General features: G+C 49.6%; 1 protein-coding gene across 1 annotated transcript in view; it reads left to right on the top strand.

Annotated features, from left to right (window-relative positions):
• LOC144593215 (transient receptor potential cation channel subfamily A member 1-like) overlaps positions 1-15,855 on the top strand; it is an 87,251-nt gene that overhangs the window by 35,674 nt on the left and 35,722 nt on the right. Inside the window, exons 10-13 of the mRNA XM_078398715.1 lie at positions 4,220-4,320; positions 9,044-9,213; positions 12,141-12,305; positions 15,131-15,245. Of these exons, the coding sequence (XP_078254841.1) occupies positions 4,220-4,320; positions 9,044-9,213; positions 12,141-12,305; positions 15,131-15,245 (551 nt within the window). The remainder of the gene's footprint in view (positions 1-4,219; positions 4,321-9,043; positions 9,214-12,140; positions 12,306-15,130; positions 15,246-15,855) is intronic.

Below are 15,855 nucleotides of genomic sequence, written 5' to 3'. Positions count from 1 at the left end.
GGATGTGCCAAAACTTTCTTCAATTAAATGAAGACAAAACTGAGTAGTCGTTTTTGGAGCCAAAGAGGAATGATTAAAAGTCAGCGCTTAGCTTCAATCGGCAATGTTAAAAACCATGGACAAAGCCAGAAAACTTGGTGTAGTCATGGAGTCAGAATTGAATTTCAACAGCCACATTAAGATAACTACCAAGTCAGCCTACTATCACCTCAAGAATATATCAAGGGTTAAAGGACTTATGGCTCAGCAGGATTTGGAAAAACTTGTCCATGCATTTATCTTCAGTAGACTTGACTACTGTAATGCTTCTTAACAGATCTCCCTAAAAAAACGATCAGACAGCTGCAGCTGATTAAGAATGCTGCTGCTCGAGTCCTCACTAAGACCAAGAAAGTTAATCACATCACTCCAGTTCTGAGGTCTTTACACTTCCAGTCTGTCAGAGAATTAATTTCAAAATACTACTGTTGGTTGAAAAGCACTGAATGGTTTAGGGCCAAAATACATTTCTGATTTTGTGCTACATTATGAACCACCCAGACCTCTCAGGTCGTCTGGGACAGGTCTGCTTTCTGTCCCCAGAGTCAGAACTAAACATGGAGAAGCCGCATTTAGTTTTTATGCACCACATATGGAATAAACTCCCAGAAAACTGCAGGTCCGCTGCAATTCTCAGTTCTTTTAAATCGAGGTTGAAGACTTTTCTGTTGCAATCAATTTTAAAAATAAATAAAAAATAATTATTTATTAAATATAAAAACATTTTCATCGAACACTGTAACTTTTATTCTTGTATTTTATACCTGTCTTATTCTATTTTAGCTTGTTTTTATTTTCTATTCTCTATAATGACTGTTTTTAATTGCTCTTTACTGTTTTATGTAAAGCACTTTGAATTGCCTTGTTGCTGAAATGTGCTATATAAATAAACTTGCCTTGTCTTGTCTTGCCTTCTGTTCTGCACAGACATTGTGGGCTGAAGGTCCTACCCTGTACTGTGCAGTTCTATGTGTGGGAAGGAACTGCAGTTACTGGTTTAAACCGAAGATAGATACAAAATGCTGGAGTAAATCAGCAGGACAGGCAGCATCTCTGGAGAGAAGGAATGGGTGACGCTTCGGGATGAGACCCTTCTTGAAGATAACTTCTTGAAGAAGGGTCTCCACCTGAAACATCACCCATTCCTTCTCTCCAGAGATGCTGCCTATCTGAAGTCTGAAGAATGGTCTCGACCCAAAAAGTCACCCATTCCTACCTGGTATAATTGTATAAATTATATTCACAGTATTGTATTCATTGGAGTTTAGAAGGATGAGAGGGAATCTTATAGAGACATATAAAATTATAAAAGGACTGGACAAGCTAGATGCAGGAAAAATGTTCCCAATGTTGGGGGAGTCCAGAACCAAGGGCCACAGTCTTAGAATAAAGGGGAGGCCATTTAGAACTGAGGTGAGAAGGAACCTTTTTCACCCAGATTGTAAATTTGTGGAATTCTCTGCCACAGAGGGCAGTGGAGGCCAAATCACTGGATGAATTTAAGAGAGAGTTAGATGGAGCTCTGGGGGCTAGTGGAACCAAGGGATATGGAGAGAAGTTGGGCACAGGTTACTGATTGTGGATGATCACCCATGATCACAATGAATGGCGGAATTGGCTCGAAGGGCCGAATGGCCTGCTCCTGCACCTATTTTCTATGTTTCTATGTTTCTAAATGGAAAATTGTTCCTAGTGTGTGCAGGTTAGTGTTATTATGCGGGGATGCCTGGTCAGTGCGGATTCGGTGGGCCGAAGGGCCTGTTTCCGCACTCTATCTCTAAACTAAACTAAACTAAACTAAAAGATTGTCCTGTAGCACTCACACCTTCACCATTGCTGAACTGTACACACTCAGGCAGCCACACACCACACACCACACCCTCCTTACAGACCCACAGATCTTCCAATACAACCCCACTTATCCCCCGTACCCACCTGTATTTACACAGAAACTGGTTAAATAGGTTCTCATGTTAAGTGCACTTTTCCCTCCTTGAGCAGCTCTAAGCTCATTGACCATTCTCCTAGTCAAGCTGTACTCTAAGGGAAATACCTGCTAATGTACTTACGTTGAGAAGCAACTGTTTTAGGATGATGCCTTGAAGCCTAGGCAAAATTCATCGGCAAATGGCAACCCATGTGGTTAGATTTTTGTAGCTTTCTACAACTTTAGATAACAAATAAGAGTATACAGCTGCAATTTGGCCGGGTTGGCATTAGCATTGCACACCAAATTTCATTGTAATCGTTGGCTGAGGAACTTAACTGTTTCTTTGCTCGTTTCGAGGTGAAAGCTACAGTGGCAGACATTACACCCTCTCCAGCACCTGAGAGCAACACCTTCACTGTGCAGGAGTATGACGTTAAGCGAGTGCTCAGAGCAGTGAATCCCAGGAAAGCTGCAGGCCCCGATGGTGTGACGGGCAGAGTGCTGAGGGAATGTGCAGACCAATTATCTGAGGTCTTCACAAAAATCTTCAACCTGTCCCTTTTAAAATCCACCATCCCTCCCTGCCTGAAGTCCGCCATAATCATCCCACTGCCGAAAAAGCCTGTCATCAGCGGTCTTAACGACTACCGTCCGGTAGCACTCACACCGGTCATCACAAAGTGCTTCGAGAGACTGGTCCTGCAGCACATCAAAGCCAGCCTCCCACCCACCTTCGACCCATACCAGTTTGCCTACAGAGCAAATAGGTCTACAGGGGATGCCATCGACACTGCTCTTCACACTGCACTGACCCACCTTGAACACCAGGGGAGCTATGTGAGGATGCTCTTTCTCGACTTCAGCTCTGCCTTTAACACGGTCATCCCGAGCAGACTGGTCACCAAACTTTCCGACCTTGGATTTTCCCTAACCATCTGCAAATGGATCAAGGACTTCCTGACCAACCGCCCCCAGACAGTCAAAATAGGCCCTCACCTCTCCTCCACCATTACACTGAGCACCGGCTCACCACAGGGCTGTGTGTTGAGCCCCATCCTTTACTCCCTCTACACTCACGACTGCGCCCCCACCCATCCCACCAACACCATCATCAAGTTCGCGGATGACACGACTGTGGTTGGACTTATCTCAGAAGGAGATGAGACAGCCTATAGGGATGAAATCCAAAGGCTGGCAGCATGGTGTTCAGTGAACAATCTGGTCCTGAACTCCTCCAAAACAAAGGAACTTATAATTGACTTTAGAAAAACCAGTGGAGATTACGACCCACTCTACATCAATGGGGTCTGCGTGGAAAGGGTACCAGCTTTCAGGTTCCTGGGTACGCACATCGCAGAGGATCTCACCTGGTCTACCAACACCATCACCACAGTAAAGAAGGCACAGCAGAGACTCCACTTCCTGAGGATCCTCAGGAAAACCAACCTGCAGGAGAAGCTCATGTTGTCCTTCTATCGCTGCTCCATCGAGAGTGTGCTGGCATACTGTATAACCACATGGTATGCCAGCTGCTCAGAAAAGGACAGGAAGGCCCTTCAGAGGGTCATCACGACGGCCCAGAAAATCATCGGCTGCTCACTGCCCTCCCTGGAGCACCTGTTCAGCCTGCGCTGCCTCAGTAGAGCAGGCAAAATAATAAAAGATCCATCCCACCCCGGCCACCGTCTGTTTGTTCATCTGCCCTCTGGTCGACGTTTCAGGTCAATCAAATCCCGAACAAACAGACTTAAGAACAGTTTTTACCCCAGGGCCATACGAGAACTGAACACTACCTGTGCACTAGGCAACACCGTTAAAAAATCTTGTACTTAATTTAATTGTATTTATGTATTTATTTGTTTTTGCATTTATTGCATATATGTTTGTACGCACCGTCAGGATTGGCTGTTTTTTAATTTCGTTGTACTCGTTGCAATGACAATAAATGAATATTATTATTATTATTATTATTATTATTATATTTCCTACATTTGCTTCATATGTGCAAATGTCCGGTATTGAAAGGGAAGGTGTTGCACCTTATGCTACAGATGTGCATTGCACACATCTATCAACTCTGGAACAAATTTGGCACCTACATTTGTTCTGCTGATGAATTTTTCAACTAAATGTGAATTTGGATGTGTAGATATTGCACATTATAGGATTTTGTATTGCTTTTGTGAGAATCAATACATAACTTCCTTTATAAAACAATTTATAATTATTATACCTATATGTTTTTCTTAGGAGCTAATGTTAAAATAAAGAATTCCATGGGCTGTAACTTCCTTCATTTGACTGTCCTGCAGCCAAAAGGACTACTAAACCTCAGTGAAGAAATATTAAAGGTAAATGCTTACATTGTAGTGAGTCCAAACGAGCGATATTATCCAAAGACTTTATTGTCGATAAAACCCGTGACAAACGCAACGTACTTACTCTTGGACTAACACTAACTTTGCTCGCTAATCTAATCTCTAACTCTAGTTTGGCGTCAGGCACTCAAATACCTCGCGCTCCCGCACCACGTGACCCGTAAACCAATCCGAGGGTTCTAGACTACCTGGCCAATCCGTATGTCCCTACATGACCCCCCCCCCCCCAGAACCCTCGAAACCATACCACACGGGCGCCCGAACCTCCCGCCCGGAACGTGTACGGAGGGGGGAATCCGATACCCCCAGCGTGACAGGAGGCGGGGTGGACGCCGCCGCTGGAGGCGATGGGGGGTCCACTGGAGCGGAGGGTGCGGGTGACGGGGGGCACTTGATCGGCAACGGCGGCCCGGGCCCAACCATAGGCGGCGGAGGCCCGAGAGGTGGCAAACAGGGCGCCGCTGGCGGGAGCAGTGGAGCGGCCACCGGCCGGCCCCGGCGCGGAGGCTGAGCCACCAACACGGGGAGGTCCTGGTCCAAATGGGCAGGCTTGAGCCGGGACACCGAAACGAGCTCCTGGCGATTTCCCACCTGCAAGGTGAAGGTGACAGTCCCTCTTTTCAGCACCTGGAACGGGCCCTGGTAAACCGGCCGAAGAGGGGGGCGGTGGGAATCTTTCCGAAGAAACACGAAATCACAGCCCCGCAAGTCCGACGGAACGTGAACTGCTGTGCTTCCGTGACTGGAGGTCAGGACTGGAGCCAGAGAACCCACCCGTGCCCGGAGGGAGCCCAAAACTGATGTGACGGATGGCGGCAAGGCGGGAGTGGAAGGGAGAATGTCACCCGGCACCCGCAGGGGCGAACCGTAGACGAGCTCGGCCAAGGATGTGCCCAGCTCAGCCTTCGGGGCCGTACGAATGCCGAGGAGGACCAAAGGCAGCTGGTCAGCCCAATCGTGGCCAGTCAGGCGAGCACAGAGGGACGCCGATGGAAGCGCTCAACCACCCCGTTGGCTTGGGGATGATAGGCGGTGGTCTGCTGTAAGCGAGAACCATACTGCTGTGCCAGCGCGGCCCAGAGGGACGAGGTGAACTGGGCCCCCCGATCCGTGGTGATGATAGCCGGGACGCCGAAACGGGCCACCCAAAGCAATGCCAGGGCCCGTGCACAGGAGGCCGCCAAGGTGTCCGACAACGGGAGCGCCTCCGGCCAACGCGTGAACCGATCAACCACCGTCAGCAGATGCGTATAACCCCCAGAATAGGGCAATGGACCCACCAAATCTACATGGATGTGGAAAAAACGGACGTGGGGAACCTCGAATCTCTGGTATGGGGGCTGGACATGGCGATGAACTTTGGAGGTCTGGCACGGAATGCAGGCGCGTGCCCAGGCTGCCACCTGCTTCCGCAGGCCGTGCCAGACAAACCGGGCGGCCACCATGGCTGAAGTCGCCCTGATGTGCCAGGCCATGAATGGCCTCAAAAACCTTACGCCGCAGGGCGGCAGGCACCACCGGGCGAGGGCGTGGAAGGGAAACGTCACACCACAACTTGGTACCTGTGGGGCCACACGCCACCTGCTCCAAACGCAGTCCCGAAGCTGTGGAGGCGTACACCGCGGCAGTCCCTTCCAGGCGCTGAGCCTCCGCTAGCTCCTGGAAATCCACCTGTTTACCCACCACGGCTACGGAGGGAATGGCCGGCCGGGACAGGGCATCAGAAACGGCATTCAGCCTACCCGCAATATGACGGACATCGGTGGTAAACTCCGAAATCAGGGTGAGGTGCCGCTGCTGGCGAGCCGACCACGGATCAGAAACCTTAGCAAAAGCGAATGTCAGAGGTTTGTGATCCGTGTAGGCCACAAAAGAACGGCCTTCTAAAAAATAACGGAAGTGGCGGACTGCTAAATAAAGGGCCAGGAGCTCCCTATCAAACGCACTATACTTGAGCTCCGCTCGAGAGAGCTGCCTGCTGAAAAACGCCAGGGGCTGCCAGTGACCATCGACCTGCTGCTCCAAAACCCCACCCACCGCCACGTCTGAGGCGTCCACCGTCAGAGCCGTGGGGGCGGAGGAGCGCGGGTGCACGAGCATGGTGGCATTGGCGAGGGCCTGTTTGACCGCGACAAAAGCCGTCTCTGCAGCTGCGGACCATACCAACTCAGCGGGGTTACCCGCGAGACATTGAAAAAGGGGGCGCATGACCCGAGCTGCTGCAGGCACGAACCGATGATAAAGGTTCACCATGCCCACGAATTCCTGCAAGCCCTTGATGGTAGTACGGCGAGGGAAAGAGCGGACCGCGTCCACTTTAGCTGGCAAAGGAGTGGCACCGGCCGGAGTAACCTGGTGACCCAAAAAATCCACCGCTGACAGGCCGAATTGGCATTTGTCCGGATGGAGAATCAGGCCGTGGTCTTGCAGCCTCTGGAACACTGTGCGGAGGTGGACCAAGTGCTCCTGGACCGAACGGCTGGCAATCACAATATCATCAAGGTAAATAAACACAAACGGCAACCCTCGACCCACCCGGTCCATCAGACGCTGGAATGCCTGAGCTGCATTTTTAAGGCCGAAAGGCATACGCAACCACTCAAACAACCCGAACGGAGTAATGGTAGCCGTTTTTGGAATGTCCGGCGGGTGGACTGGGATCTGATGATATCCCCGCACTAAATCGGTTTTTGAAAAAATTGTAGCCCCCTCCAGGCTAGCTGAGAAGTCCTGAATGTGCGGAATCGGGTAGCGGTCCGGCCGTGTTGCTGCGTTGAGTCGACGGAAGTCCCCACATGGTCTCCACCCCCCAGACGCTTTGGAAACAATATGCAAGGGGGAGGCCCACGGACTACTCGAAGGCCGAATAATTCCCAGCCTCTCTAAGTTTAGGAACTCCTCTCGAGCCATGGCCAGCTTGTCGGGTGGGAGGCGCCGTGCCCGGGCAAAAACCGGCGGCCCCTCGGTCGGGATGAAATGAACGACCCCGTGCTTCTCGGAAGGTGCATCGAAACGCTGGACGAGGAGCTGCGGGAAGTCGGCTAGGACCGCATCGAACTGACCGGGAGCCGTGGTAATGGCCTGGATCGCTGGGCTGGGTGGGGCGGCGCTTGTAGGAGCCTCCGGCCCGGTACCTCGGGGCCGTACACCAGCCGAGGGTTGCAGGCCTCTCCCGTGGACGTCTGCGACCAAAGAAAACGCCCATAGGAAATCTGCACCCAAAATGGCCTGGCCCACATCCGCAACGATGAAATCCCAACGGTAAGTCCTGAACTCGAAGGACAGGGACATGGTCCTTTTACCGTATGTACGGATGGTGCTACCGTTCACTGCAATGAGGGGCGGGCCCTTCCACCCCACTCAAACTTTGCAGTCATAGGGGGGCACAATACTCACGACCGCTCCCGTATCCACTAGAAAAACGATCCCGGTTCTCTGATCTATAGCGTAGAGGCGGCAGTTACTGGGCCAATCGAGACTGCCTCTACATTCGATCGGCCCAGGCATTTCCCGGAAACGAACACGGGGCTCTGCAGCTTCGGGCCTCTGCAGCTTCGGGCCTCACTGCCCCACCGCTGATGGAAAAAGCACCAGCCACGCCTATTCGGCCCTATTGTTCGAGCCCGCTGCCAATGAACAGGCGCCGCAGCCCTCTCTTGGCGGGCCGACTGCGAAATAGCGGCCGATGTGTCGCTCTCCCGGCCGCTCCCCCGACTGCCGCTGGGCCTCGAGACCCGGTTAACCGAACAGTCTCGGGTGTGCCGCTCCCTAACGAGCGTGTCGGCCTTCTCGGCGAACGCTACCGGATCTTCAAAAGAGACGTCCGCCAACACCAACCTGACGTCCCCAGGTAGCTTCTCCCGAAAGGCCGCTTCGAACACCATGCACGGCTGATGGTCGTCCATCAAAGTCAGCATCTCGGACATCAACTCCGACGGCAGCCGCTGCCCCAGCTCTGGCAAATGGAGGAGCTTCAGAGCCCGCTGGTTCTGGCTCCAGCCGAAAGTCCTCAGCAGGAGCCTCTTGAGCCCCACGTACTGCCCCGTTCGGGGTGGACTGGTCAGGTACTGACCAACCCGCGCGGCCACCTCCGACTGCAGACAGCTCACCAGGTGGTGGTACTTCTCCTGGTCTTCCTCCACCCTTTTAAGATGGAACTGCGATTCCGCCTGCACAAACCACAGGTGCGGCTGATGGGCCCAGAACGGCGGTAGATGAATCACGCCCGCGCTCGCTCCCGCCTGCGACATGCTGCTGCTTCGATTCTTACGTTCGAGGTCACCAATGTAGTGAGTCCAAACGAGCGATATTATCCAAAGACTTTATTGTCGATAAAACCCGTGACAAACGCAACGTACTTACTCTTGGACTAACACTAACTTCGCTCGCTAATCTAATCTCTAACTCTAGTTTGGCGCCAGGCACTCAAATACCTCGCGCTCCCGCACCACGTGACCCGTAAACCAATCCGAGGGTTCTAGACTACCTGGCCAATCCGTATGTCCCTACAACATAAGTTTACACATTGACAGCTTTTGTTATTATTCGTAAAAAGGCAGCTAGGAGCAAAATATTCAGTTTTTTATAATATTACAGGTTTGTTGGGGTAAGTTTTATAGGCCATTTTACAACAAAAATATTTTATCAATCTATTCATTTTCAATTTGTTCACTATTTTTTTTGTATTCTGTTGCAGTCCAATGAAGTGCATGAGCTCCTGGATGACAAGGATAATAATGGCTGTACTCCATTGCACTATGTGTGTAGACTGGGTCAAACGGATTCGGTGGCTAAAATGTTGGCACTAAAAGCCTGCCTTTACTTGAAAACAAGAGACAAGAAATCATCACTGCATTTTGCAGCAAAGTAGGTTCTCCCAAATCTCCCATATTTCCTGTTCATTCGATTGTTAAGATTTAGCATATTTTTGTGCAACTTACAATAAATGTACTTAGTCACTTAGTCACTTAGTCACTTATTCACAAAATGCTGGAGTAACTCAGCAGGTCAGGCAGCATCTCGGGAGAGAAGGAATGGGTGACGTTTCGGGTCGAGACCCTTCTTCAGACTGATGTCGGGGGTGGGACAAAGGAAGGATATAGGTGGAGACAGGAAGATAGAGGGAGATCTGGGAAGGAGGAGGGGAAGGGAGGGACAGAGGAGCTATCTGAAGTTGGAGAAGTCAACGTTCATACCACCGGGCCGCAAACTGCCCAGGCGAAATATGAGGTGCTGCTCCTCCAATTTCCGGCGGGCCTCACTATGGCACTGGAGGAGGCCCATGACAGAGAGGTCAGACTGGGAATGGGAGGGGGAGTTGAAGTGCTGGGCCACCGGGAGATCAGTGGCGTTAATGCGGACCAAGCGCAGGTGTTCAGCGAAGCGATCGCCGAGCCTGCGCTTGGTTTCGCCGATATAGATGAGTTGACATCTAGAGCAGCGGATGCAATAGATGAGGTTGGAGGAGGTGCAGGTGAACCTCTGTCTCACCTGGAAAGAATGTTTGGGTCCTTTGATGGAGTTGAGGGGGGAGGTAAAGGGACAGGTGTTGCATCTCGTGCGGTTGCAAGGGAAAGTGCCCGGGGTTAGGGTGGTTTGGGTAGGAAGGGACGAGTGGACCAGGGAGTTGCGGAGGGAACGGTCTCTGCGGAATGCAGAGAGGGGAGGGGATGGGAAGATATGGCCAGTGGTGGGGTCCTGTTGTAGGTGACGGAAATGTTGGTGGATGATATGTTGGATCCGCTGGCTGGTGGGGTGGAAGGTGAGAACGAGGGGGATCCTGTCCTTGTTGCGAGTGGGGGGATGGGGAGCAAGAGCGGAGCTGCGGGATGTAGAAGAGACCCTAGTGAGAGCCTCATCTATAATGGAGGAGGGGAAGCCCCGTTTTCTGAAAAACGAGGACATCTCGGAAGCCCTAGTCTGAAACACCTCATCCCGGGCACAGATGCGGCGTAGACGGAGGAATTGGGAGTAGGGGATAGACTTTTTGCAGGGGACCGGGTGGGAAGAAGTGTAGTCCAGATAGCTGTGCGAGTCGGTGGGCTTGTAATAAATGTCCGTCACTAATTTTTCTCCTGTGATGGAGATGGTGAGGTCCAGAAACGGGAGGGAGATGTCAGAGATAGTCCAGGTATATTTAAGGGCAGGATGGAAATTGGTCCCCTGCAAAAAGTCTATCCCCTACTCCCAATTCCTCCGTCTACGCCGCATCTACGCCGCATCTGTGCCCGGGATGAGGTGTTTCAGACTAGGGCTTCCGAGATGTCCTCGTTTTTCAGAAAACGGGGCTTCCCCTCCTCCATTATAGATGAGGCTCTCCCTAGGGTCTCTTCTACATCCCGCAGCTCCGCTCTTGCTCCCCATCCCCCCACTCGCAACAAGGACAGGATCCCCCTCGTTCTCACCTTCCACCCCACCAGCCAGCGGATCCAACATATCATCCACCAACATTTCCGTCACCTACAACAGGACCCCACCACTGGCCATATCTTCCCATCCCCTCCCCTCTCTGCATTCCGCAGAGACCGTTCCCTCCGCAACTCCCTGGTCCACTCGTCCCTTCCTACCCAAACCACCCTAACCCCGGGCACTTTCCCTTGCAACCGCACGAGATGCAACACCTGTCCCTTTACCTCCCCCCTCAACTCCATCAAAGGACCCAAACATTCTTTCCAGGTGAGACAGAGGTTCACCTGCACCTCCTCCAACCTCATCTATTGCATCCGCTGCTCTAGATGTCAACTCATCTATATCGGCGAAACCAAGCGCAGGCTCGGCGATCGCTTCGCTGAACACCTGCGCTCGGTCCGCATTAACGCCACTGATCTCCCGGTGGCCCAGCACTTCAACTCCCCCTCCCATTCCCAGTCTGACCTCTCTGTCATGGGCCTCCTCCAGTGCCATAGTGAGGCCCGCCGGAAATTGGAGGAGCAGCACCTCATATTTCGCCTGGGCAGTTTGCGGCCCGGTGGTATGAACGTTGACTTCTCCAACTTCAGATAGCTCCTCTGTCCCTCCCTTCCCCTCCTCCTTCCCAGATCTCCCTCTATCTTCCTGTCTCCACCTATATCCTTCCTTTGTCCCACCCCCGACATCAGTCTGAAGAAGGGTCTCGACCCGAAACGTCACCCATTCCTTCTCTCCCGAGATGCTGCCTGACCTGCTGAGTTACTCCAGCATTTTGTGAATAAATCGATTTGTACCAGCATCTGCAGTTATTTTCTTATACACTTAGTCACTTAGTTCTCTATCTCCTTCCTGCACTCCATCTCACCATTATTCATGTTTCGCCTGCAAACTTGTAAATGGAAATAGAATGGAATTTGGCCGGACAGTCGTGAGGTTAAAGGAAGTATAGTCAGGGACATGGAACATATCCTTGCAGGGCAGTGGTGTTGCGAGTTATTATGGAGGAGGTTTTTCCACCTATCTGTACTGATTGATTGAGGTCAGAACATGCCTGGTATGATTTGCCATGTTGCAATAATAAGCCAATAAATCAATAGATTATGGTTGGACTATTATGGTTGATTGTTTGGTTGGATTTGTGTAGTCGAGCTCATTGGGGTTTGAATATTGGGGTATGAAGGGGTTAAGAGGTCTTAACTAAAAGATAGGGAATAGTTTGGAGGATATGGGATTGCCACAAATGTGAGGAATTAGAGTCGTCTGGGTTTTGGCTGATTTGGGAATGATATGTGGATCAGAGGAGTCAAAGGCATGCAAGGTACCCTATATTGGTAAGTTCCTTGTGTGATGTTCTTGACATTTGACAAATTTATCTTTAATTCCAGTTGCGGTCGGCTCAACACTTGCAAACTGCTGCTGCAGGATATAAATTGCATAAAACTACTGAACGATGGGGATGGGAAAGGAATGACGCCACTGCTGCTGGCTGCACAGCATGGCCACACTGCTGTGGTGCAGCTACTCCTCAAGAAAGGAGCTCTCTTCATGCGGTGAGTGGGGAGTCTGCTTTGTATTTCATACGGTGAGTGGTGAGGCACCTTCACGTGTTTTATACGTGAGTGGTGAGGTGCCTTTGTGTGTTTCGTAAGGTGAGTGGTGAGGCACCTTCACGTGTTTTATACGTGAGTGGTGAGGTGCCTTTGTGTGTTTCGTAAGGTGAGTGGTGAGGCACCTTCACATGTTTCATATGGTGAGTGGTGAGGCACCTTCACATGTTTCATGTGGTGAGTGATGAGGTGACCATGTGGTTCATGTGGTGCATGGTGAGGTGACCACATGTTTCATACAGTGAGAGGTGAGGCACCTTCACATGTTTCATATGGTGAGGTGACTTCACATGATTCGCTTCTACCATCCTGACTAGTTAATTAGACCAGCAGCAAACTACTGGCTTTGGGAATGAGGAAAGAAAGACTTTTCACTTATCTTGGACATAACAAGTAAATAGGCCCCGATATTGGCAGAGTTGGGCAGGGCAATATCACTCCATTCCTCACCTCTATCCACTCTATCTGGTTACTCTTCTTTCATCTGCCCTTCCAAGTTGGGTCGATCACAATGAACTGGCAACATATCAATATCTAAGCTGGAGTTAAACCCAGTAATGGAGTGCATGGTCAGGTCAAGTCAAGTCAATTTTATTTGTATAGCACATTTAAAAACAACCCGCGTTGACCAAAGTGCTGCACATCTGATTGTGGTTCTGTACATAAGCAGAGACAATATCAATCAATGTCTCATGAGCCATTTGGGCTCCTATAGCTGCGTTTTCATTGTTGCCTTCACCAAACGGAAAGCATTCTTTTGTCATGCCAGATTCCATTAGAATGATGGAAGGTGACTGAATAGTGAACCTGAGCTGTGGACTGTTACTCAGTGAGCCCATAAGTTGCAAAGTTTGTACACCCATTCTGTACAGGTGCTGTCTGTGTGGAGTTTATACATTCTCTCAGTGATTGTATGGGTTTCTTCCAGGTGCTTCAGTTTCCTCCCACATGCCAAAGACATCACTGTGAATTGACCCCAATGTGTAGGGGGTGGATGCGAATGTGGGATAACATAGAACTAATGTGAATGGGTGATCAATGGTCAGCATAGAAACATAGAAAGATAGAAAACATAGAAAATAGGTGCAGGAGGAGGCCATTCGGCCCTTTGAGCCAGCACCGCCAGCATCGTGGCTGATCATCCACAATCAGTAACCTGTGCCTGCCTTCTCCCCATATCCCTTGATTCCACTAGCCCCCAGAGCTCTATCTAACTCTCTCTTAGATCCATTCAGTGATTTGGCTGCCACTGCCCTCTGTGGCAGAGAATTCCACAAATTCACAACTCTCTGGGTGAAAAAGCATGGACTCATCTTTAATGGGAAATCTGTACAGATTAAAAAGAGACAGTGAAAATCTTTCTGTGAGTACTCTCTTTCAAAAGTTTAATTTTGGCAAGGATTTCTCCGAAATCATGGGCCTTGAACTGCAGTGGGTAATTACTGGGACAAGGTTGGCTTTACCAATGGTGGCGGCTACTTGTCTGTGTCTTGTTGTCACATCTGGAATATCCATTGAATAATGCACATCGATGTAGTTTGTGTGGATTTAATAGACAATAGACAATAGGTGCAGGAGTAGGCCATTCGGCCCTTTGAGCCAGCACCAATATGATCATGGCTGATCAATCTCAATCAGTACCCCTTTCCTGCCTTCTCCCCATACCCCCTGACTCCGCTATCTAGCTCTCTCTTGAATGCATTCAGAGAATTGGCCTCCACTGCCTTCTGAGGCAGAGAATTCCACAGATTTACAACTCTCTGACTTAAAATGTTTTTCCTCATCTCTGTTCTAAATGGCCTACCCCTTATTCTTAAACTGTGGCCCCTGGTTCTGGATTTGGTACAGGGTATCTTTCAGTTGTAGGTTGTTGATGATTATTTTGCCATTACAGTGGAAGAGATTCACAAGTTCACCCTCCTCTCTCTTGAAGAAGGGTCTTAACCCGAAACGTCATCCATTCCTTCTCTCCCGAGATGCTGCCTGACCTGCTGAGTTACTCCAGCATTTTATGAATAAATCGATTTGTACCAGCATCTGCAGTTATTTTCTTATATCACCTGTGTAATGTTCCTTTGAGGCCACCTTATGAGTATAACCTATCACAATGGAGTGAATTGGAGTGAGTGAGGAGAACCAACATTTCCAGGAAAATGGCGTGTGGGCCATTGGGTCCATGGCAATGATCAGTCAGCGAATTAAGGGGACCACAAATGGTAGCTCTATGCTTGTTACTTAGTGAACAGAAACATGGGTCAACAGATAGTTCATTAACCTGTTCAGTGCCACTCCCGAGTATACTCGGGTCACGGCCAATAATGACACAAAAACTTGGCAGTGAACAGGTTAACACTGACCTACTTGCTTGTTTACCCAGAAATAGGCCACCCTGACTTCCAATTGCTAACTGGGTTATCTATCAACCTCTGCCAGCTCATGTTGCAATTGCCAGTCAATAGCCTGCTTATTACTAGTACAGCATCCTTTCCACTTGCCTCCTCTCCAAGAATGCAGTAACCGAAGAGTAGCCTCCTGCTGCTGGAGTGCCTTATCTTTCCATAAATGAACAAGACTATCCCTTTGTCCAGATTCCAAATGGGAGAGTTAGAAGATGTTTTGACGCTCTGCTGTTAAAACCTGTAGGATCACTGTGTTCCATGCACTATCTCTGTCAATATATCAGGACCAATATATTTATTAAGTATGAATTCAGTTCATGAAATTTCTAAATTTTGTTTCTTATGTTTCCTTTTTTCATTCCTTTGAAGTGACTACAAGAGTTGGACAGCTTTACATTATGCTGCCCTTGGAGGATACACTCAGACAATGGAAATATTATTACAAAGTAATATATCTCTGCTTGATCAAGTGGATGAAAAAGGGGTGAGTGAATACATTTTATTTTGTTTTCTGTAGGCAGATCTATTTAGCCCATGCTATTTGGCTTATTTTGTTCAATTGGTGGGATGATATGTTTCTTGAACAATGCTGGTACTCTGTAAACCAAAAGTACTTCCTTAATTGAATTTGTTGTTCACAATCTCAAGGTTCCATAGATCTAAATCCTCTCCTTCATAAGTTAGGCTCCCATTTTCCCCTCACTACACCATTGTTCCACCTGATCTTTGCCCCTTTTGGCTTCACCTTCTTCATGTTACCAGATATCCTACGAGGAGATAGAAACATAGCAACATAGAAAATAGGTGCAGGAGGAGGCCATTCGGCCCTTCGAGCCAGCACCACCATTCATTGTGATCATGGCTGATCATCCACAACCCGTGCCTGCTTTCTCCCCATATCCCTTGATTCCGCTAGCCCCTGGAGCTCTATCTAACTCTCTTTTAAATTCATCCAGTGAATTGGCCTCCACTGCCTTCTGTGGCAGCAAATTCCACAAATTCATAACTCTCTGGGGGAAAAGGTTCCTTCTCACCTCAGTTCTAAATGCCCCCCCTCTTTATTCTAAGAATATGGCTCCTGGTTCTGGACTCCA

This window comes from Rhinoraja longicauda, chromosome 4, assembly GCF_053455715.1.
Source record: "Rhinoraja longicauda isolate Sanriku21f chromosome 4, sRhiLon1.1, whole genome shotgun sequence".
Taxonomy (NCBI): domain Eukaryota; kingdom Metazoa; phylum Chordata; class Chondrichthyes; order Rajiformes; family Arhynchobatidae; genus Rhinoraja; species Rhinoraja longicauda.
The sequence above is the reverse complement of the archived record's forward strand: the minus strand, read 5'-3'. Positions and strand labels throughout refer to the sequence as shown.